The 25,261-nt window shown below is 35.4% G+C and overlaps 1 protein-coding gene, 1 non-coding gene and 1 pseudogene across 2 annotated transcripts; 2 read left to right on the top strand and 1 right to left on the bottom strand.

Moving 5' to 3' along the window:
• Nucleotides 1-273: 273 nt before the first annotated feature.
• On the bottom strand, nucleotides 274-380 carry LOC116124722. The gene has a single exon (XR_004127245.1). It is a non-coding gene; the product is annotated as a small nucleolar RNA R71 (small nucleolar RNA).
• A 17,519-nt stretch (nucleotides 381-17,899) lies between these two features.
• Nucleotides 17,900-20,928, top strand: LOC116124640 (serine carboxypeptidase-like 31). Its single transcript, XM_031410367.1, has 10 exons — nucleotides 17,900-18,248; nucleotides 18,778-18,885; nucleotides 19,051-19,146; nucleotides 19,241-19,333; nucleotides 19,421-19,503; nucleotides 19,593-19,880; nucleotides 19,965-20,095; nucleotides 20,184-20,279; nucleotides 20,387-20,492; nucleotides 20,598-20,928. Exons 1-10 carry the CDS (start codon nucleotides 17,942-17,944, stop codon nucleotides 20,748-20,750), a joined length of 1,461 nt encoding a protein of 486 aa, XP_031266227.1. The 5' UTR covers nucleotides 17,900-17,941; the 3' UTR covers nucleotides 20,751-20,928.
• A 1,273-nt stretch (nucleotides 20,929-22,201) lies between these two features.
• LOC116124650 lies at nucleotides 22,202-24,517 on the top strand (annotated as a pseudogene).
• Nucleotides 24,518-25,261: the final 744 nt, after the last annotated feature.

Below are 25,261 nucleotides of genomic sequence, written 5' to 3'. Positions count from 1 at the left end.
TCTACGATTATTCAGATGATTTAGTTAGCCTGCCAATTCAGTGGTTTAGCCCATGAGGATCCAAATGCTAACATTGGAAATTTCTTGGAGATATGTGATACATTCAAGCAAAATGGTGTCACAAACGATGCAATTAGATTGAGACTGTTCCCTTTTTCAGTAAGAGATAAAGCCAAGAATTGGCTAAATTCTTTGCCTACAGAAGCTATTACAACTTGGGAAGCATTGGCTTAACGCTTTCTAGCTAAATATTTTCCTCCCTCTAAAACTCCAAGGATCCGTAATGATATCACTAATTTTACTTAAGTAGATGGAGAGTCGTTATATGAAGCATATGAGCATTACAGAGAGTTGTTGAGGAAATGCCCGCATCATGGATTACCAATTTGGTTACAGGTACAAAATTTTTATAATGGTTTAATTCCTGCTAACCGTTTTATGATTGATGCAGCTTCAGGAGGCACTATAATGAAGAAGACACCAGAAGCACCGTATGAATTATTGGATGAGATGGCTTCAAACAGCTACCAATGGCAGTCTGATAAAGTGCCACAAAGGAAGGCATCAGGATTATATGAAGTGGATGCAATCATAACAATTTCTGCTCAATTGGAAGCATTGAACAAAAAGCTTGATAATATGAGTGCCCCAATCATGCAAGTGAAGAGCATGAGTTGTGATCTATGTGGAGGAGACCATCTTAGCAATGAATGTCAGGTAGGTAACCCTTTTGCTAATTCTACTAAAAGTGCTAATTATGTTGGTAATTTTCACTGGCAACAACAGGATAATCCCTACTCCAGTTTTTATAACCCTGGTTGGTGGAATCACCCCAATTTTTCATGGAGCAATCAAAATGCAATGGAACCACCACCTCCGGGTTTTCCTTAAGAAAAGAAGCCCAATTTGGAGGAACTAGTGACAAAGTTTGTAAGCTCCATTGAAGCAAGATTTCAAAATAAAAAAGCTTCGATTAGAAATTTAGAGATTCGGATGGGGCAGTTGGCAAATTTGATATCAAGGAACGTTGCCTAGTGACACAGAGAAGAATCCAAAGGAGCATGTGAAGGAAATTACACTAAGGAGTGGAAAAGAAATTGGGCATAAGAGCAAGAGAAAGAGGAAGCACCGAAAGTGCAACCAAACAGCATTGCTAAAAAGTTGTTTGAACATAAGAAGATAGTGATTCAGCCTCCTTTCCCTCTTGCATTGAAGAAGCAGAAAAGTTGATTAGCAATTTGCAAAATTTTTAGATATTTTTAAGAAATTGCACATTAATATTCCATTTGCAGATGCTCTTCTTCAGATGCCTAGCTATGCAAAGTTCTTGAAGGAGATCCTTTCAAGAAACAGTAAAACTCACTGAAGAATGTTCAGCAATTTTGCAAAATAAATTGCCACCAAAATTAAAAGATCCAAGGAGTTTTACAATACCTTGCATTATTGGTTCACTTTCATCTTCCAAAGCTTTGTGTGATTTAGGTGCTCGCATTAATCTAATGCCTTTATCTGTTTTCAGGAAATTGGGACTTGGAGAACCAAGGGCCACCACAGTATCTCTACAGCTGGCTGACAGATCAATTAAATATCCAAGAGCTATTGTGGAGGACGTGCTTGTCAAGGTAGATAAGTTTATTTTTCCTGCAGATTTTCTTGTGTTGGATATGGAAGAAGATGTTGAGATACCTCTCATTCTTGGACGACCATTTTTAGCCACAGGTAAGGCATTGATTGATGTGCAAAGAGGTGAGCTAATTCTTAGGGTAGGAGATGAAAAAGTGACATTTGATGTTTTAAAACTATGAAGCACCTTTTAGAAGATAACACATGCTTTAGAATCGATGCTGTTGATCCTTTGTTCATGAGTATTTTCAAGATAACAGGTGTGAAGATCCATTGGAAACTTGCTTGGTTGATTCAAAAGAAGATGAAGGGGAGAATAAGCACTTAATTGAGACTGTAGCAAGTTTGGAGGCCAATCCACCTTATAAAAGGGTCATGTTAAAGGATAAAAAGCTTGCAAAGTCCAGCCTTCACCACAGGGTACCCCGTGTCATTTTACCACCGTGGCCCCCCCCCCCCCCCCCCCCCCGCCCCCCACCCACAAAAAAAAAAAAAAAAAAAAAAAACAAGGAAAACCTAAAGCCTAGCATCACAAGTGTCAATGACTGCTTGCTCATTCATGGAGCCACATTTGACCGCTTTATGAGCCCAAATTCCTAGTAGTTTTGTCCTCTCACTTCAGGGAAGTTTCTGTCTCTCATTTTTCATCCTTTAAGTTTGGGGGAGTGGGCAGTTTGGTTTGTGTTGCATCGTTCATGGTTTATTTCTTTTGTTTGGTGTGTTTGTTTTTAGGAAGTGTTTAGTTTATTTGTGTGTGTGTGTGTGTGTGTGTTTTTTTTTTTTTTTTTTTTTTGTATTTTGTATTTGTTGCATGGTGGGTAGTATGCTTATACTTTTGATATAATCCCGAACAAAACTTTGTGATATCCCCAAGGAAAAAAATTGTTTTTTATGATGAACTTGGTAATCACTTGGAGTAGTGGTAGTATCAAGTCATTGAAAGGATTGAAACATGCTCATATCTTTATGAATGCTGAAAAGTATGCAATTCTAGATGGTTGTGCAAATTCTAGTTTATCACTTGATTTTGTTGTGTATTAGCTGAGCCTTGTCTTCACTCCCTACTTCTAAAAAAAAAAAAAATGTGCATATACAGTCTTGAAATAAATTAACCATGCTTATTTGTTTATTTTTGAATGAACTACTCCGTTGTTTCAAGCTACTTAGTAACCAAGAGTATTCATGAGACCCATGTTTACTTTTGCGTCAAACCGTAGCTAGAATTATGAGTATGCAAAGCACTTTATGTGTTGTGACATTGTTGAGTAACCGGGGGCATTCATCACAAATGTGTGCATTCGCATAAAAAGGTGATGCGACAATCTAAAGAAGCCTATGAAAAAAAAAAAAAAAAAGAGAGAGAGAAATAAGCAGGGGGTTAAGTACAAAGTCTTGGTGAGGCATGACTGGGTTGGGGAAAGATTAGAGTTGCACAATTAGCTGGGTTGTATGTTTGGATGCATGAGAATTATTTAAAGCATGTTTGCCTTCTTTCCTTGATTTTGGAAATGCTACGAATCCTTGATAATTGTTGAATTTGTTTTTCTGATATTTTCTTTACTTGGGGACGAGCAAAGGACTAAGTTTGGGGGAGTTGATAAGTTGCATAAATTTAGTGTTTTTAGGTTTGTTTTTATAGCCTTCTAGTTAATTTCTCATTTTTTTTCTGTGTTTTGATGTTAGTTTTTGTTAAGTTTGAAATATGAATGGTTAGCTATCGATTTGGAGAATTTTCGTAATTCTGAAGCGTTAATTGAGTAGATTGAAGCATTGGAATGAAATTGGAATTCAAAGCCTAAAGAAATAGAGATTAGCTGACAAGTTTGAAGGCCATGGCCTTGCCTTGGTGGTTCACCACGGCCGTGGTGGTTGAATGAAGATAAACTAACGAGGACAGGAAACACCATGGCCTAGGCTGTGGTAACGTACATTTGGACACGGCCAAGGCCGTGTCGAACACTTTTAGGGTTTTTTTAGTTTTTCTTTCCTTTTTCACTTTGGACTCTTTTGGGTATTTAAGGGTGATTAAGATTACTCCTTAAGGAGGCCGAATTTTACCTATTCTTGGAGGGAGATTATTGTGTAACAAAGGAGAAAGGAGAATCAAGAACAAAATTCATCAAAGAGTGTTTTTACTTTTTCAATATGATTTATTTCTTTGATTCTAATATTGTTTCTTTTATTATGAACTAATTTTCTCAGGCTAAGACTAGGGTTAGTCTTTTTATGGATCTGTGATCAATCTTTTACTCTTTGGTCAGTGAATTATTTTTCTAATGATGAGTTTATATTATGTGCTTAATGCTATTAGGAACCTGATCAATTTCTGATATAATTGTTTTGTGTGATTGAGATTGAAAGGAGATATCACATGAGTGCTCTAGTAATATAGGCCATTGATTAATTGGATATAGAGATATATGAATTGATACATGCAATAGTCATAGGTAGGATTAACTTGTGCTGAAAGCTAGAGGATTTCATAAAGCTTAATGCTCGTCTATTTCATTAAATCTATATAGAAATATCTATGTTGTGAGATAGAAGTAGAATTAATATTGCTTGAGAAAGAATATCGATTAACCTAGGAAATCCCGTTGTCACATTAATTAAATAAATTCATTGACCATAGTAAATTGGGGGATGCAGAGAAGTTATAGATAAGCCTGAAGTCTTAGTCGTTTTCTCTCATTGAGTTCTTAATTTTCGTTTTACGGCAATTCGTTTCTAATATTTTAGATTTTAATATTCTCAGTTTTAAAGATCACCATTCTAAGTTTTGATTATCTAGATAAAGTTAAGACTAATTAATATTTCAGTTCTTGTTGACGCAATCCCTTGGGCATGATAACCTGTATTTTGGTACACTATATTACTTGAGTCTAGTGCACTTGCTAGTAGTTGTTGCAAACGACACAACATGTATATTTAATTGGGAAATGTCCTATTGCAAAGTAGGAAGGTGTATTTTATTGGAAACATCCCATTCCAAAATAAGGAATAGACATATTCCTATTCTTAATGGGGAATATTTTATACTCCACTATATAAGAAAAGGAATTGGAGAATTAAATAATAAGAAGTTCATTATTTTCTCCCAAGCAAAAACCTTAGCCGCCTATTAGTTTTTGAGAGAGAATTCATTCTCTCAATTGCGTGTTCTTTCTTCTTGCACTCAAGGATTCTAGCAAACTTCCTTGCATGTGGATTAGCCTCCCTGCCTTTTTGTGGACTTCTTAGGAGTAATTCCATCTTGAATCGACTAGCGAAAAGCAAATCAAATAAACCCGAAGGAGCCTCCAAACGCAGGTAATAACATCAAACCTTGTGTGGGTTGTTTTATTTTATAAACGGATTGCATATATCAATCTTGATTGTGGGATTAACGGGTTAATTGAATAAAAATTTTGTTTTATATTCCGCATATTATTCAGCCATAACCCAACATCTTTCAGGACCCTTCGATTGCAGACCGATGGGCTTGAGTAAAGCTCATCACAACCTATACTATTTGGAGCCATTTTCTGATTTTTCTTGTAAAAAATAAAGAGTTCATTACTTGTATTACACAAAATAAACAATATCTTTGTAATACAAACATTAATACGCGCTCATTTATTTTTCATCAAAGAATGGGTCACAATGCCTCCATACCTATTCCTAATTGTCTAGTTTGCCTTATTGCAAAACAAGCCAAGGTCAAATTCCTCACCAGTACTTCCTCCAAAAACATCCCATTTGCCTTGATTCACATTGATATTTGGGGACCCTATCCCATTCCTAATCATGGTGGATCAAGGTATTTCCTCACCATAGTTGATGACTTCTCTTGGGGAACATGGGTATTTCTTATGCACTCAAAATCTCAAGCATTTTCCCATATTCAACATTTTTTATCCATGGTCCAAACACAATTTCATAAAAAGGTTCAATGAGTCTATACTGATAATGCCCTATATTTTTTCAATAATCAGTGTTCCTCTCTATTCCTTTCCAATGGGGTTCTTCTTGAGAGTTTCTGAACCTACATGTAAGTAAATCGTTGGGTTAAACGTAGCGAAAAACAAAAAATTTTCCATCGATTACTCTGATGAACCTAAGATCAAGTTCTGATATGTATATATTTTACATGCTTAAAATGAAATAACACAAATCCAAGCAAGGATCAGATCATACCAGCATTTGGAGGCTCCGACAATATCGCTGAATGTGATCTTGCTACCAACCCAAGTATAGGATCGAACTCACGTCGTCCGCACGAAGACAGTACAACAGAGACCAGAGATTGGTTTTGCTAGAACCAATCCTTGGCTTTAATGATTCAAGGTTTGGAAGGGTGAAGTGAAGAGAAGAGAGAAAAATTCTCTCTCAAAAACTCCTACGGCTGAATAATGAAATTCCATGTGAAAACCTATTCTGCTTTTTTTTATATAGAAAGCCAAATATCAATTCCACCCCCAAAGTTTAGCAACAATCGAAACTTAAGTGGAATCGCACATAGGTCCCTGTTTAATTATTTAATTAAATATTAATATTAACTTCAATAATTAAACTCGTAATAAATAAAATTAGACACAGACAACAACCTCAGTAAATTTAATTACACAGTAAAATTACCAATATGCTCTTTTGTCCAAAAGACAAAAATACCCTTCCATAGTTAACCACCCTTAAATTGTCTCCTTAGTGTGTGACCCGTAGGCTCCTCATCATAACGGTAGTGAGTAGTATCGCGATTGACACCAATCAATCATCTCACTGCACACTGACCAAGATTAGCCCCTAGCAAAGCATCATGGCCACCCAATAGATTCGGATTCAGTGAAATAGCTACCTGTCAATGATATAGTTACCGTGCAATCAAATCCTTTCATCATCTATTATCTCATCGAGACTGAGGCATATAAATAGTGTCAACCTCAGTTATCCTCGATATATTTATATTTAGTTGCTAGACCAATGATCAAAATAATAAATTAGATTGAGCAACAACTCAATCCTACTATGATCACAAGTTTACTGTCATTGTCATTAACTGAATTACGCTATGAGATAACTTCTCCTGTACCCGAGAGTGATGAATCCTCTGTTGATCTATCATGGTCTTGATATACTCTTTGATCTAGCCATCATTACCGATTGATAGCTCTGAATAGAACTACATTGGGCTAGTGTCAAACTACACCAATCGGTGCACAAGGCGCTCTGGTGATCTTAAGTCTAAGGATCACATGTACCACCATTCGTTAAATGATTTGTTCCATAGACACTGAGGTTACTATCTATATGGAATCTTCTGGTGGGTCAGTCCAGTGAACTTGCCTACAACAATCACCTATGTGTTGCACCAGGTTGTTGGCAAATAACCTTGACAAGTGAGATCAGTCACTGCCTTTCAACAAGGTCGTTCAACACTATGATAGCCTTACCATATTATCTGTGTCCTTGGTCAGAATAATACTAGGGCTACGGACATTTCTAGAATGGCCACCATATGTGCTCATAGGGTTCTCACTATCAAGATTGAAACACTTGATACCCTTGTTACGGTTCTATCATCCTAAGGACATATATTAATACATACAACTATAATTTACATGATATAGTAGATAATGCCTTTTATTGATTAATGAACATTATTAGAAATAGTCAATTCCACAATAATTGATTGGTTTTAGGGTATCTACTCCAACACTACAATCCACAATAAAATGAGGTTATAGAACGTAAACATCGTCATCTTGTAGAAGTAGCCGGAGCCCTTAAACACTAAACCAATATACCCGTAACCTTTTGAGGAGATTGTGTGATCACTACTACCTATTTTGTCAATCGCATGCCTACACGAGTCCTTAGGGGAAAAACACCCCATGAGCTACTTTTTGGGAAGAAACCCAACAGCACCCATTTGCGGGTTTTTGAGTGTCCTTGCTATTCTACCATAGTTGGTCCACATGACATATTTGACCCAAGGGCCACCAAATGCATCTTTATGGGATATCCAATGCTAAAAAAGGGGTGTCGCTTATATGATCCCAAGCAACGCAAATTCCTGATTAGTTGAGATGTCATATTTCATGAAGAGATCTTCCCATTTATTGATCTAGACAAAGAATCTTCTTCAAGTTTGCTCACACCCACACGTGCTCCACCTTATCTTGAACCATCAATCGGGCTCCTCTTACAATAGTTCCCATTCCAAATACTTAGTTATCTTCAACAACAGACAACATAGTCAATGTTCTTTTGACAACAACAAGGGAAACTGAAAATGGTCCAATATCTGAGACATCTCCATCCAACTCAGAAAATGTTCCAACCAATGATGGTGTCATTGAATCTCCAACCACTCACAGACTTGAACCACTTAGACACTCCTCTCGAATTTCAAAACCACCTGTGTGGACTATAAATTACATTTGTTCTAGCACCACAAGTATCCTATACCCCACATATAATTATGTCAATTTAGACTGTTTATCTTCAGAACACAGGGCATGTATGAGCAAAATTTTAGCAGACTGTGAACCCTACTTTTACTCTGACACCATCAAACATCCATAATGGCGTGTTGCTATGGAGGTCGAACTTAATGCTCTTGCTTCAAATTAAACTTGGGATTTGGTTCCTTGACCCACTCTGTAATGCCCCACTTGAGGTACGTATTTATTGTTTCTTCTTTTGCTCTTATTTGTGTTGGTTTATCAGTATTATTGTTTGGTTGACCTTTGATTGAGTGGTGTGTTGAATACTTGCCCTGAAATTGGTTGAAAATAGAAGAAGTTCAGTGTTCCAAGCTTCACCGGGGCGAAGAAGAATCTTCGCCGCAGCGAAGAAGTGTTGAAGCCACGGGAAGTTGCTGGACAGTTTCGCCGCGGCGACAGAAGCTTCCTCGCCGCGACGACAGGCCGACCAAAATGTTTGTTAAGTTTTTGATATTTTCTTTCCTAAGGGCATTTTGACCAATCTACCCCTAATTAGCAGGAAAAGTGGGGAGTAAAATGTAAGAAATTTTCATGGAGAATATGTTATTATGGGGGGTGTGTTTGTAATGAATCAAAGGATATAGATAGAATTCCCAAAGAAGAGTAAGGGCAAAATGGGAATGCTTGTGTATAAATTTCATTAAAAGGAATTAAGTCATTGCAAACCCGTCATTCTTCTTCTTCATCGCCACTCTCCTCTCTTGCTTCCTCTCAATGTCTCTTTCTTTTGATCAAGGAGTTTGGAAGGGCTTTTGGAGTGATTTGGGGTAGAAAATCAACCTAAGGCATCCTAAGGTAAGGATTCTTGCTTTGGTTGTGAAGCTTTGTGAGTTTTTGAATATATTGAATATTGATGGTTTTTGTTCATTTGTTTAAGAGTAGAGAAAAAGTCAAGCAAACCAAGTGAAAGGAAGAGCTAGTGAAATCTCTCCATAACAAGGTAAGTAAATCCCAACCCAAGTTGAGATTTGAGAATTTTCTTGATTAGGGTTTTGATAACACTTATGTATGTATGTTATATGCCATGTATTGAGTCTTAAATGGAGATTTCTAGTGCTTTGTGATTGTTTATACCTTTCAAATTAAGAAGTGGTTGTGGGTTGGAAAGGTATTTTGAGATGGAATTAAAGGATATGAGGAATCTTTTTTGGAAGTGTCTTTCTTTGCAGGATTTATGGCTATGTGAGGGGGTTTCTCCCCATTTTGGTGGTTAGAGAAAGATTTAGAATCATTGTTATAGTAGAGTTTTATTATGCACCTGAATTGTTTGATGAAATGCCTAATGAGGTTTGAGTATGATAGTGAACCTTAATTCTTGCAACATTGCATGTTGGCATTTCATAAGTGCATTAGTGGAGATGAACCACCATAGCATTAATTGTGCATTGAGAAGTGACCTAAGAAGAGTGGGAAACTTTGTGTATGCACTTGCTCTTTGAGTAAAGAACCTTGTGATGCAACTACTCTAAGGGTAGAGAGAATGAGAGTGCTAGAGTAGTGAATGAGAAGAGTAGATAAATGGGTTGATGCTTTGTGATCATCACCCGACAGTTTATGAGAATCGGGTTGATGCTTTGTGATCATCACTCCTAGCCATTGAAATGTGTTGATGTTTTGTGATCATCACCCGATAGTTAGTAGAAACGGGGTGGATGCTTGGTGATCATCACCCGTTAGTTATTAGAAAGGGGTTGATGTTTTGTGATCATCACCCGCATTTATTAGAAGTGGGTTAATGCTTTGTGATCATCACCCGATAGTGATTAGGAACGGGTTAGTGCTTTGTGATCGTCACCCGAAAGTCATGAGGAACGGGTAGGTGCTTTGTGGTCTCCACCGATAGTATAAAAACCAGGTAGTGCTTCGTGATCCCCATCGGTAGTCCACTAAGAACGGGTTGGTGCTATGTAAACTCCACCCGACAGTCTAAGAGTGAGATGGTGCTGTGTGAACGCCATTCGGCCGTACCTCCGTAAGATGGCCATGACGTTTAGTAGAACACAGAAAGTGTGAGGAAAAGAAGAGAATAATACTACGGGGATAAATAGATAGAAGTTTTACTTACTGAGCATTATTTTGTGCTCACCCCGTTATTTCCTTTGTGGATGCCAGATCTAGGTGATGATGCAGTCAGAGGGGCGTCAGCAAGCGAGGAGCAATAGCTACACTGTTTCCCCTGTTTTTGTCTTTTAAAATGACTTTTTGTAAATGATGCTCTTTGTGTATAAAAGACGTATTACTTATAATAAAAAGAAAATTTTTGGGCCCATTTTCTATTGTCATTATGCATGCATTGTACTAGTTTACAGCAGTTGTTACACACTCATTGTAGACCCATTGGCTTTAAATAGGTGTACAAAATAAAATATCGCACTAATGGATTAGTGGAGCGCTACAAAGTCCGTCTTGTCACCAAAGGCTTCACTCAGTGAGAAGGTTTTGACTATCAAGAAACTTTTTCTCCCGTTGCCAAACATGTCACAGTTCATGTCTTTCTTTCTGTAGCATCACATCGCGATTGAAACCTCCATCAAATGGACATCTATAATGCATTTCTTCATTGAGACCTTGAGGAAGAAATATATATGGGCCTTCCACCTGGCCTTCACAATCAAGGGGAGAATCTTGTATGTAGATTGGAAAAGTCTTTATATGGTCTGAAACAAGCATCTCAACAATGGAATGCTAAATTCATCGAGGCCCTCACTGCCATAAGCTTCTCTCAGTCAAAACATGATTATGCTCTTTTTACTCGACATCAAGGTGAGTCCTTCATCAGTCTGATAGTATATGTCAATGACATACTTATTACAGCAAACAATGAAATTTCCATCAAGACATTAAAAGAGCAATTACACAAATCATTCCATATCAAGGACCTGGGAGCACTAAAATATTTTTTGGGAATTGAGATTGCAAGATCTCCAATTGGCATTTCTCTTAGTTAGCGGAAATACGTGTTAGAACTTATCTCAGATTTAGGATTGTCTGCCTACAAACCAAGCATTATCCTTGTGGAACAGAATGCAAAACTTACTACGCAAGACTTAGAAGCAGATCCGCTCTTAGAACATAGTTCTAGTTATCAATGCCTTGTCAGTCGACTCATCTACCCGACAATGACACGGCCTAACATATGCTATGCAATTCAAATTCTCAACCAATTTATGCATGCACCAAAATAGTCCCATAGGGAAGTAGCAGTTAAATTTCTCAAGTACTTAAAGGAATGTCTAGGGCTAAGACTTCTCTTGCCTGGAGAAGAATACTTGAGTCTCATAACATATTGCGATTCAGATTGGGGATCATGTCCCATGACGAGAAGGTCACTCACTGGTTTTTGCATCAAAGTAGGAGGATCATTAATATCATGGAAAACAAAGAAGCAGTCAACAATATCCCTTTCATTGACAGAGGCAGAATACAAAGCTATGGGCAAGACTATATGTGAAATCACCTGGATTCTTAGGTTGTTAAAGGATCTTGATATTCAAGTAGAGAGGCTAGTCAAATTATACTGTGACAACAAAGCGGCAAATGACATTGCAGCTAATCCAGCATTCCATGAAAGAACAAAACACATAGAAATCGACTGCCACTTCATTAGAGACAAGATACAAGATGGGTTGATCAAAACTGAACACATTCAAACCATGGATTAACGCGCTGATTTCTTTACGAAACCACTATGTTTCAAACAACATTCACATTTCTTAAGCAAGCTCGGAGTTTATGACGTATACAAACCTCTAGCTTGAGGGGGATGTTGACATATGAAGATTATTAGCATTTATCATAGGATATGATTGAGCTCTATTACAGGATTAATTATGCTCCCTAATTGATGAGATTATTAAATTACTACTGAAATCATGTAATTAAATGCTTTCCTTACATTCTTTATTTTTTCTGTATAAATTGATGTAATTATGTACAAACATAATCAATGAAATATACGTTTCTTCTCAAAGTCTTCTTTCTCTCTCGGCTTTCTTTGGCAGTTTAGTTGCCTCTTTTTGGCAACGCCTACTTATTAGTGATTGGGACGAGGGAAAATTTATTTTTCAATGAGAAGTTGTGAGGAAAAGATGAAAAAAGTAGTTAGCTAGAGTCGAGTAGCTATACTTCTGGCCCGAAAATCTGAAGTGTAATTAAATTATATTTTGATGCAAAACGTGGAATAAAAGATGCACGTACAGCACGAGCCCTATGGATATCTTCCGTAAGCAATAAAGTGAGAATAGTTTTTTCATTTCTTTGTTGTGACAGATTGAATTATATGGATTATGTTGAAGGGCCAAAAAATAAAACATGTTGAAGATCAGAAAAATACGCAACTCTAGATAAAGAGCTTCTTGCTGCGTCTGCCTATAGGAAAAAGTTTATAATTAGGCAGTTAACAATGTCTCCCTTTAGCAGAAAGAAAAAGAAAGATCATATATAAATATCACTTGGCTCAAAAATATAATTAATAAACCTTTAGCTTGCTTGACTAGATAATTGAGAAGGGAAGATTTTTCGCCAGTACTTGTTCGTATGAGTGTGAAATTAAGATTTGTTATGATCCCTATTTCACTTTAGTTAGTGGCGACAGAACCAGAACCTTTAAGAAAACAAAAGGAACATAATTAGGCCAGGTTCCGATATGGTATCATTTTATATTATACCGGTAATTAAATTATCAATTTACTCTTTCTAAAAAAACATCTTCAGCTTCCTTAATACATATAGGTCAAAGTTAATGGTGATGAAAAGAGATTCTTCTGGTACATATACATATTAGACTTCATATTTATATATCTGATCATGAAACTTCTTAGATTACAAGTGAAAGTTATGGTGCATATATCTCACCTAGATTACAATCTCTTTCTATAGTCAGAAGCCAAAATGCGGATAACCTCACTTTAAATATTTATAACTTTTGATTCGGAAAGTTATAAGGCCCATATACATCAATGGAAAGCTTGTTTCAATTTCTACGAAACAATTGGTTTTCCGTTGGAGGTCTTTTTCAACCCCCAAAATCCACCGTTTTAGGTGGTTTTGAGGTTGTTTTAGTTTTCTATACTTTTTTTTCCTCTTTCATTTAGGATTTTCTTTTTTTTTAATTAATTTGGTTTTTTTCCTTGTTTTATCAGGAGTCTTGTAGAGTTGGTTACCACCCTTATAAACGTATTTTTTTTTTTTTTTGGATATATTCAATGATTATTTAGATTTTATTTCAAACTTTATGATCTAATTAATGTATTGATCAGAATGTTTATCAATTTTAAATGTATAGTCGAGTGTTATCCTTATTATTACACTAACTCACTACTCACAATTTACTTAGGAATTAAAAAACCTTCTTTTAATAAATTAATCGTGACATTTCTTGATTTCCAAATTTTGTATTAAAATTAATTTATTATCATATCTTGACGGAGTGTATATGATTACATTAAAATTTTCTCGATTTATGGAGCATATATGCTGGTTTCACCTTAATTTTCCTGTAGATATATATACATTGTTATTTCCATTTAGTCGCACACAGCCAATTCTTGTATGCAAATTTATTTGTCTTGTATCAAATACTCCTACCAGTTGTCTTTTTCTTGATGAAGTACCAATTCAAAACGAGATGATAATTCTTGCGCACCCACCAAACGAGAAGGAACTTCGAAATTCGGTGCTCTTTATTTCAATTAAGTCATAGGTTCAATCAGTAGGTGTAAATTTTTCAAAGGATAAACATGCAAAGATCATCAAGGTGATGAGATGAGGCTTATCAGAATCTGGTTCTGGTCAATGCGGAATTTATCACAGTGTGTCCACTGCTAATGTGTCTTTTCATGCCTCCGATTGGTCACAACTTCCACGGAAAACTACAAACGCCATGTCTCTGATCCTCTTGACTCTTGTAAGTGCCTTCTTGGCAAATTATGGATTATAGATTAATCTATGAATGGCTGAACCACTTACCATTATATTATAGTTTAAAACCATATCCTTATATGTTCCATCCAGAGGGTTTTATTTATTTGATGATCATTAATTAATTTTGAGCAATTATTAGTTTCAAGATAAATATTATGGATATGGATTATTCGTTCCAACTTCTAACAGCATTTTGTTCTGTCAGTATTATGCCTTTTCTTCTTTCTTCATGGAATTATATCTCCCGATAAGATAAGTTCTTCTCTACCAGGAAACTAGACAACGAAATATCGATCAAGTCGTTGCTCTTTGTCGTTGCTCTTTCTTTATTTCTCAATTCCCAATAGCGGATGAGTAGATATTATTTGGTTAAATTATCCTCTAACTGTGCATTTTGTGACTCCTTAGTTGCACTTACGTGACGAGTTTTGCATCATTCGTTAGACATTGAATATGCTTTTTCTCTCTTTGCTTTAATCATGTATTGGTACTTTAACCGTGTGTTTTTTATAGTGGAATACATTCAAGTTTAGTTAGCATACATATGCTTTTTAACATAGACCACTCTAGGAATTCCATGGAAAATTTAATTATTTTTTAAATACCTAGATTTCCGAACAAATGACCCTAATTAATAACGAGATTTTACAACACGGCATGTCACATTCTTTTTAGGCCATCCATCAGTATATTTATATGTTATTTCCCAGAGCATCTTCTGTGACGTCTCAGCACTGATACACTTTTTCTGGGATTAAGAATTCTAACAGTTATCACTTTATGTTCAGGAGCACGTTAATTATTTCTCAATTATTAGGGGTATTAAGTATACATCTAATTTGAAATATTAATGGATCGAGGAACATGTTGAGATTAATATCCGTGAATTCAATATTCCCCCGTGGAGATGCGAACCCTCATACGCCTGAACCTGAATTCAGGCGACGACGGATGACGGAAAAACTGTACTGAGATTCCTCTACTATTTGGCTGCATGGAACTTTTCTACTGTGAATTGACTGCTGATTTGTACTTTGACTCTTCATTTGCATTTTTTTTAGTGGTGCGCTCTATCTTAATTCTAATGATCTGTTATTGACTTGATACTTTCTTACCAATTAAAGTCAAAAGTGAAAAATATTGAGAGATGAGAGATGGAGTTTATCACATTTCAGTGAAGTTTGTGCTTGGCACAAAAACTACACAGTACAGCCTTGATGCTCGATTTGTCACATAACTCACGTGTCTCCTTGCAGTTCAGATGAATTGCGCAACAACCCAAATGGAGCACCAAAGTCATAAATCGAACATGGACTTGCTGTGTTACTCAGTAATGAAATGTAACTATATATTAATATTAAGCTATATCCAACAAATATGGCACGTAGAATATAAATTTTGCACTTTACCTTAAGTTCTATCATTAAAATTGTAAGAATCCTCTTAGTGGCAGTGAATCAACACCTAAAGGAATGACCTAAGGAGTTAACTAAGTGAATGGGTGGAAATCTATTGGCCATACAAAGTTTGTTTTGTTGAAGACAGAAAGTGTGGTGGGCCTTTTCCCAGTTGATGCAATTTTTATTTTCTGGTGCTAAAACGGTGACGCATATGAGACTTTAGAGCATAGTCTTAGTCACTAGAAAACTATACATGTGAATGGAGACAAGAGAACTTTTTCTTCTCTTTCTTTCCTTAATTTTTTATTTTTTTATTTTATTTTTCATTCCCTTTCATATTGTCTAAAAATCCTGGATCATCCAAGTGACAATCTCACGGTCCACAAGCCGATTAATTTCGTCACGATAATGCCCATACATTGTACCCTACCAAGACGTACCCCCATCTTCATACTAGATAATATTATAGATACATATAATTAACATGTTAATTATATGTATAATAATAATCTTTAAAACTAATTAATAAGTGCATCATATGACTCTACAATCACTCAAGGAAGATATTCTATTCTCGTTAAACATAAATGATGTATGATGTTAGATAGTCGCGCATATATTCCAGTAGAAATAAACTAAGTAGCTCCTCTAACATCAGCTTATAGGAAACAAAGAATTCCTTTCTATCAAGATATCAAATATGTTCTGTTAATTATTGAGAAGAATATTTTAGTTTAAAGATATCACGTAATACTCCAAATAGAATAACTAATAAATATCTGAGATTGAATGAGTCGATTTCAATTCTTAGTCAACTATTAAAGCTGAATCCAAGCATTGTCAACAACCAGTTGGTTGGGTTGTTTGTTTTAGCATTTGATACCTTTCTGGGGTCATCAGATTGTCACAACCCACCAAGGTTCGCCACAAAACTCCATCTTTCACTTTGTGATGATGAGATTCCTAAAAACAGTTTTCCTTTTTGTATATTATAGAGGAGCCACACCAATTTCGAATATATACCCACAATTAATATTGCCTTCCACCTTGTAACTTTATTTTTGGACATTGACAATTGACTGCCCACATTATGTGTCAATCTCCTACAAATTATCGCCACGTGTTGCCTTGTTCAACCTTTCTCTTATAATCATGGAAAATATTTCTGGAATTTCGGATGGTTGGACCTTTGTAACAGTAGATTTGATGAGTTCAAATCAAAGTGTAATTGTCTTTAGTTCAGGATAGCGATGTCGGCCCTATTATTCGAGATTTCAGGGCATTCCAATTAGATAATGTATTTTTTAGAATCTCACTAATGATCCTCCAATTCTAAAACTCGACTGACGGGTACCAGTATTCAGCTTTTAGATAAAAAAACCACCTCCTTATATTCATTTTAAATTGATCACGAGTGCCTTTATGTTTTATGACTGGTGCACGTTTCATTAATAGCTATAACTAGTAATATATTTGTCCATTTGTCTATTGAGATGTACTAACATCTAATAATTACCGAAGACATGTAAAACTTCTTACGTTAGCAAAGCACATATATTTATCTTTTGGTAATTACTTATCAATAATATTTCTTTACTTAATATATATATATATATATATTCTTACTTAATATTACATTGGATAGGTGCGCATTTCCTTTATGATTCACATTTGACTTGCTGACGTTAAATTCAAAAAGCCACAGCTAACTAACAGTATCTTAGAAATCAAACTTATTGCATTTTGTATTCAATATATGACTGGCAAAATGGAACCCAAGTTCATTTAAAATTAGAGAAACATATCAACTGGTCAAATCAAATTCATATTCTTCCGACTTTTTTACCAAAATTCTTAAACTCTGCCTTAAATATGTTGATTAGATATATGGTTATCAGGTTATATATATATATATATATAATATATATTATATATATATATATATATATATATATATATATATTTATTCTCTTTCATTTTAAATGCTTCCTTAGTCGGTTGTTCTCTTCTTATTTTCCCCATTAGTATAAAGAAATCTTAAATAAGCCCAAATTAAGCAATCTGTTCGCTCTTAATTTCCATACTGCTCTAGCTTGGAAGTTTAAAATATATGATCAACCAGCAATCGAGAAAATATGTATTGACAGGCATGTCTGATTAATATAGTATCCAAAATCTAATTAGAGATAATATGAATGCGCACGTATTTTCATGTGACTATGAATCAACAACAATTATCGCAATTGGAGGCTCCACCAAGCCTTAATGTTCATGCAAGAATTGTCTACAAGCTGCCTAATATCCATGTCAGATGCCATAAAGTTGCCAACCGATCGAAATCAAGGTGCCACGTAGGACCTTTTACCAATATCTCTCACTAATATTCTAATTTTATCTTAATTAATTACTCTTCTATGAGTATAAATACACAAGTGATGTTTCTTGAATTCCATCCTGTTTTGTATTGAAAATTAAGGCTGTGTTCAACCATATACGGTTTCTTGTTTCAGTATGGATTTTGCATTGAAGGCAACAGTGTATGGTTCTTTGCTACTTAACATTCTAGTATCCGCGGCGGCTGAGCCTCCAGTTCTGGGTAGACGTTGGCGAGGGGACAGTGGTAAGCCATCAATGAACTCGTTGAAAAATGGGGATGGTGATCTTGTGACTAACTTGCCTGGTCAGCCCGATGTGGACTTCCGCCACTATGCTGGCTATGTCACTGTGAATGAAAAGAATGGAAGAGCTCTCTTTTACTGGTTCTATGAGGCCACGACTCGCCCTGAAGAAAAACCATTGGTGCTGTGGCTTAATGGAGGTAAAAGCTTACATATTATGATCGTTTTTAATTATTTGGATATTCATGACGTTTAAAGCTTGTTACAAATTTCTTTTGGGGATTGACCGGAAAAAAGAAATTGACGTCTATTGGAGGAGCTTTTGCCGGAATTATGTGACAGGATTGAAGAAATTTTGATTTAACATGTTGTAGGGTTTTCTAAAACAAGCACCTTCCACTATTTTTTATGCCATTCGGATTCTGATCTAACCAATAGGGAAGAGAGAAGACCAACTACAAATTGCTCACTATTGATTTCAATATTGGCCGTTCCCTAGAGCGAACCTACCACTCTATATGGACAGACTTTTGCTAATAAAAAAATTAATTAATGGTGTCCTTTAAGGATGTATATGATCATCCCTTTTCCTTATCTCTTAATCGATGCCATTTTATTTTTAATCATTTGCAAGGCATCCAACTAAATCTCATTCAATTGCTCATGATAGTAGTTAATTTCTTATATTCAATGTTGTCTTCTAAGGTGACAAGATTTTTTATGTTTCAGGTCCCGGGTGTTCTTCTGTGGGATATGGAGCAACACAGGAGATTGGTCCTTTTATAGTGGACACTGACGGGCAGGGACTTAAATTTAATCCTTATTCATGGAATAAAGGTATTAGCTATTTATTTATTTTTTTTAGATTTTTCACACGTCATAAAGAATAGTGCATCTATGCTCTTGATTATTGTTCCCAATTACAAGATCAGTGATGCTTAGCATATAATAATTATTAGATTGTATTAACAATAATTCCTAATAATGTCCATGATGATGCAGAAGCCAACATGATATTCTTGGAGTCACCAATTGGAGTTGGTTTTTCTTACTCCAATACAATTAGTGATTACCATAATTTGGGAGATGACTTAACAGGTGAGCTTGCGCAGACTATGTATGAAAACTACTGTCCTTTCTCTGATGAGATAAATTAAAATTTTGAATCTAATGTTTTGCAATTTTTTTTTAGCAAATGATGCTTATACCTTTCTGCACAAGTGGTTCCTGAAGTTCCCATCATACAGAAAGAGAACCTTTTACATTGCCGGGGAGAGCTATGCAGGTATATATATTCAACCTTAGTAACCTTTTTGTTTTCAATTATATTGATTATTGAATTGCCATCTATACAATGTATATATATTTACAGGAAAATATGTCCCACAGCTAGCTGAGCTTATCAATGACAAGAACAATGACCCTTCCCTTCATATTGATCTCAAGGGTATTTTGGTATGTTGAAAAAAAAAATCTAAAAACAGTGCTACCGTATGTTTATGAATTCAGTAAAAAACAGTGCTAATTAACTGTTGTCTATAAAGTTGGGAAATCCTGAAACATCTTTTGCTGAGGACTGGAAAGGTCTGGTGGATTATGCTTGGAGCCACGCGGTGATTTCAGATGAAACACACGGAATAATCAGAAGAAGCTGTGATTTTGACAGCAATAATACATGGAGCAACGATGATTGTTGTGAAGCGGTGGATGAAGTACTCAAACAATACAAGGAGATTGATATCTATAGCCTCTACACCTCAGTTTGCTTCAGCAATTCGGCGGATTCAGATGACAAATCATTTCAAGTTATGATGTCCCGTACTTCTAACACGGTAAGCAAATCTTCATATTAATTCTCCAAATTTAGCCTCCCTTGAACTTTTACTATTGATACTCATGGATTTTGTTTTCTGCAGATGCCTAGGATCCTTGGTGGTTACGATCCATGCCTGGATGATTATGCAAAAGCTTTCTACAACAGACTGGATGTTCAAAAGGCCTTACATGTTAGTGATGGTCATCAGCTGAGGAACTGGAGCATCTGCAAGTAATTAGTGCCTAGATGATTTATGAATTATTCAACCTTGTATTCAATTGTGCTAACTGAGCTTTTTATTATACTTTTGTGGATGAAGTTATACTTTATTTCACAAGTGGTCATATTCGACTCCATCTGTTCTTCCTATATACACCAAGCTTATCCAAGCGGGACTTAAAATATGGGTTTACAGGTAAACATTCCCTTCTTCACATCAATTTTAATTTTTTTTAGAAAAATCTTGTGATAAAATATAATACAAAGCTTATTGACATAATTGCTTTGTTTTTGTTCGTTCAGTGGCGACACAGATGGAAGAGTTCCTGTACTATCCACAAGATACAGCTTAAATTCTCTGCGACTCCCCATCACCAAATCCTGGAGGCCATGGTATCACCAGAAGCAGGTTAATTTGATAGCCAAAAAATTAATGACAATGATATATGAACCAAAACATGAATTAGTATTCAGATTTAGTTTTATTGATGTCAGTGGATTATTTTTGGATCAGGTAAGCGGTTGGTATCAAGAATATGCAGGGCTTACATTTGCGACATTTAGAGGGGCAGGCCATGCAGTGCCGTGCTTCAAACCAAGTGAATCACTAGCACTCTTTTCATCCTTTTTACTTGGGGATTCTCTGCCTTCTGTACGAGGACAATAAATTAAAGCAAGTGCTCCATACTCCAAAGGTTTTGTTGTAGAATGCAGAAAAAAATTAGAAAATAATAAGAGCTCAAAAACGAGAGCTGTTCCTGTACGAAATTGCACTACTTTCTTTCTTAATTTTGCCATCTGTGTGGTTAAAAAAATAATAATAATTTAGAGGGGAAATATTTTAGATATGGAAGCTATCTCTTCATTCTTTTAATTTTTCAAACAATTTCTCTTGCTCTAAAACAAGTTTACAGGAAACTTAATTCTTAAAAGTTTTAATTACTTTACCAAGTTAATTAAACTTAGACAGAATGGGTTAGCATGTTCGGTTGTGCGTTTTGTGTTAGCTTTTTAACATCAATATAAACAATGCATCAAAGACAAAAAATAAAGCACACAACACATTTTTACATGGTTTGGCAACCTGCCTACATCCAAAGGACCACGTTCAGATAAAACTAATCAACTATAATAAATATTTATAATTCAATTACAAAGACAAAGTTAAACATCAGTTGCAAAATCACTACAAGAAAAAAAGCAGACAATTTGACATAATTTCTTGACTGTTCTAAAAAATGGTCAAGAAATTTAATCCTTGCCAAATTCTTAACCGTTTATGAACTGTCAAGAATTTAAGATAATCCTTGACTGTTTTACTAAATCCTTAACTGTAAAAAATTTTGTAAAAATGAAGTTGTACAATTTCATTCCTTGACTGTTATAGTCTTAATCTTTGACAATTTTTAACTTTCAAGTATTTTGTAAAAATAAAATTCATTCTTTAACGGTTATAATCTTGATCATTGATACTTTGATAGTGTATAACTGGGAAGGATAAAAAAAACAAAAACTGAAATTTGCACTAAGGCCGCCAAATTTTCGCCAAGGCAAATTGGTTTCCGCCAAAAGCACCAAGTCTCACGAAAAACACATTTTCCATTAAGTCAAACCTAGGGTAAGAAAAAAACCCATTTCTTCCGCCAAAAACCCATTCTCGCCCAAATCTCTTCCACTCAATCAGATCCCGTAAACCCTAATTCTTTCTTTGTCTTCTGCCACCTGACATTATCACATTATCACGTGAGATTTTTACACTATCCAGTGTCAGATTGAGAAGGACAGAATCAGGCAAGAAATAATTGCTGAAGAAAAAATACGTCGGCGAATGCTTGAAGAGGAGGTGAGGAGGGAGTTGGTGATGGAAAGAGAGATGGCAATGCATAGAGAAGCCAAAATGGGGCTGTCAATTGAAGAAAGGCTCACAATACGGCTTGATTCAAGGTTCTCATTCATGCACCAGTTCAAAAATCGCTGGCCACAGGATCGGCTAGCATTTCCTGGGAATCGCAGCTTGGGACTGGGAATGGAGGTGTTACCACCTGTCCTACCACAGTTGGGGGGATGCCATGACAGATGAGAATAAGACTGCCTTGGAGGTTGACAAGAAGGTAAGTTGATTATACTGGTCAGTGTTTGGTTTTGCTTAGAAAAAGTTAATTCATGCTTTTATGTTTTTGGTGTGAATGATTTTCTTTTCAATTTTGGTTGAAAAATGTATTTGTGTTTGTTTTGCTGCTGCTACTATTATGCAGTTGGGCAATCAGGTGCTTAAGTAGGAAGCATGTGTATGATACTGTTTTATGTAGCTCTTTTATTTCTTATTTCAAATATTTTGGGCTTACTGCAAATTTGGTCAATTTTCTTGGAGACTAGTACGCTCAAATAATTCCTTGGTAGAGTGTTTTCTTTCTCTGTTGACTGCATGTTTCATGGGGCGAGATGTTGTTTTAGGTCCCGTAATAGGAAGCGTGCCATCAACAGGTTTACAATGTTTTATGGCTTTTCTTGTTTCTTCATGTAGTCTCTTAAATATTTATTCCTTGATATTCTTTATTTTTACTTTTTATTCTGTGTTTATTTATGATTGGTTTGATGGTGATGTGGTGGATTTAGAAATGGATGAGGGTGGTCACGGGAATCTTGATCGAATCGGGCATTTGTTTGCTGATTTGATAACGTGGAGAGATGTTGCAAAGTCGAGCCTTTTGGTTTGGTCTGGGCTGTTTATGTTTCTTGTCTTCTTGTTTTACAAAAGGAGTTAGCTTTAGGTGTGTATTTCTTATTCTCTCTACTGTCTTTTCATTTACATTCTGTTTTGTGTTTTGATTAATTAGATATCTAAATCTTTCCACTTCCATGATATAAGCATCTTTTCAGCGATTTCACAACTTGGTCTTCTGTTCTTGGGTGCTTCATTCTTCTCAAATTCAATTTTGCAAAGGTACAAATCCAATTTGTCTTATCATGTTATCTTCCCATACATTCTCTTCTGTTTTTCTTCTAAGTTTTGGAATTGGAAAATTTACAGAAATAATGATGAAAAGAAGCGTGAGTTTAAGTTCAAAGAAGAGGACATTTTGAGATTCGGTAGACTAATTCTTCCAGCCACCAACCTTGCAATTTCAAAGACAAGAGAGCTTTTCTCAGGAGAGCCATCAAAGACCCTCAAAGTAAGAACAAATATCACTGTTCATGCGTTTAAAGACTCTAACATGCCTATAATTTGCTTCTTTTATGAGCTTTGTGATGCTTCTGGTTACAGGTAGTTCCATTTTTGCTTCTAGGAGCTGAGTATGGCCATATTATAACAATGCTGAGGCTTTTTGATCTTGGCATGATCACTACAATACTAATACCCATCTCATAATTTGCGGTTCTCAATGTTTTTAGCTCCTGATGCAAATGTTCTTGTTGGTGCGAATTTGGGCAGGGTTTTTTATCAGTTTCACTTTCCCAAAACTTTACTCATGCTATTCTAATAGGATAAACCAAAAAGGTATGTGTTTTAAGTTACAACTCAGCAATATGATACTCTGATGATCTCTTTGATGAAATGTAACAAAAAAGAGTGAATATTACCTCATATTGGATAAGGGAAAGAATCTCTTAGAACTCACTTCATATTTAACATTGCAATTCATATGATTTCTTTGATATAAAATTGGAGATGTGTAAAGCAAGAGTGAATTTATCAATGACTAATTTTCAGCATATTGTCTATCCCTGCTCGCGCTGTCTTAAATACAATTACGTTGTTGGTTGTCTCATCTTGGTCGTAGTTTTTCCTTGGTTGATATGTCACGTGCACACAGAGGACTGAGCCTCAACATTTTTGCTAGTTGATCAAGAAGAGACAACTTCTACTTAAGAAGAACATAAAGTTCTCTCAGTATGATTTGGCTTTTCTTTGAAAGCATATTTATGGCTTGAAATAGAATTTTATGTGTTCAAGAGTACAATATAGATTTAATGACATACCTTGTGAAAGTATCATTGGTGGTGGGAACCAATTCAATTATAATATTGTTTTATCTTTTGAATATTAATGCTTATTTTTGAATTAATTTTGTGTAAAGACCCATTCGATCAGGAAGCGTTGAATGTGGGTTTTATATAATGAGATACATGAGAGATATAGTTGAGAATGAGTTGACATTACTGAAAAACAATGTAAGTGTTATTTATTTGTTTATTTATTTATTTTTTGATTAATAAGATATTTGTTGATTAGTCTTATTGTGTGTACTTTTATAGTTCATGGGGAAAGAAATATACGAAGATGCAGAGGTCGATGAAGTTAGAGGAGAATGGGTGATGTATGTATCAATCTTTTTTAGTTATTGTTGTTTTAGTGATGTTAGAGGCCAATGAGGGCAAAAACTATGTATCAAACTTTTCATTACTAAATTGATTACTTTTCATTGTTGTTTATGCAATATTGTAAAATTTATACTGTTGTTCAATTTTGTTTACTCAGAGCAACAGTAATATATGTACCATTCGATCAATTGTTTGATGTCTCATTATATATTGTTAAATGGTGATAATTGTTGGAAGGATAAATATTATGAAGCATTTCATTCGACTATTCTATAATTTAATTCGTAATTAAATAAATTTTACTAATTTAAAAAAAAATAACAAAAGAAATCTTGACAGTGTGAAAGACTATCAACAATTTGACTAAAATTTTAAAAAAAGAAAAAAATATCTTTGAAAATTCGGCTAAATCTTTGACAATTGTCAAGGATTTGGTTAAAATTTTGTTAAATCCTTGACAGTTATCGAACTGTCAAGAATCTGTCAAGAGGTCCTTGATAGTTCGGAAACTGTCATGACCTTTCTTTGATAAGGGTTACAATGACAGTTCAAAAATTGTCATTGTACCCCTTTTTTTTTCTTGTAGTGAACACTCTGTTATGACAATGCTTCAAACTTCACCCTTTGGTCGAACTTTGAACTACCACGCTAGCTTCAGTCTACGAGACCACCTGGTCACCCTTGAGCTCCTCTCAAGGTTCAACGCCAAAGATGCACTTCAGCTTCGTTAGCTTGAAACCCCATCAAGCATCAACTATGGAATACCCACGTTCCACCCATGAACAACACAACATAACAATGTATTTGTCAGCCTACCTAAAGCATATGAAACCTGATTCAAAACAAAAGAGATAT

This window comes from Pistacia vera, unplaced genomic scaffold, assembly GCF_008641045.1.
Source record: "Pistacia vera cultivar Batoury unplaced genomic scaffold, PisVer_v2 Contig1039, whole genome shotgun sequence".
NCBI lineage: Eukaryota > Viridiplantae > Streptophyta > Magnoliopsida > Sapindales > Anacardiaceae > Pistacia > Pistacia vera.
The sequence above is the reverse complement of the archived record's forward strand: the minus strand, read 5'-3'. Positions and strand labels throughout refer to the sequence as shown.

Bases quoted from the DNA above. Each gene is read 5' to 3' on its own strand.
- LOC116124640 (XM_031410367.1), top strand. From the start codon at position 17,942: ATGGATTTTGCATTGAAGGCAACAGTGTATGGTTCTTTGCTACTTAAC. The intron at 18,886-19,050 runs GTATTAGCTATT...ATGATGATGCAG, and splicing joins TCCTTATTCATGGAATAAAG to AAGCCAACATGATATTCTTG. The intron at 19,504-19,592 runs GTATGTTGAAAA...TTGTCTATAAAG, and splicing joins TTGATCTCAAGGGTATTTTG to TTGGGAAATCCTGAAACATC.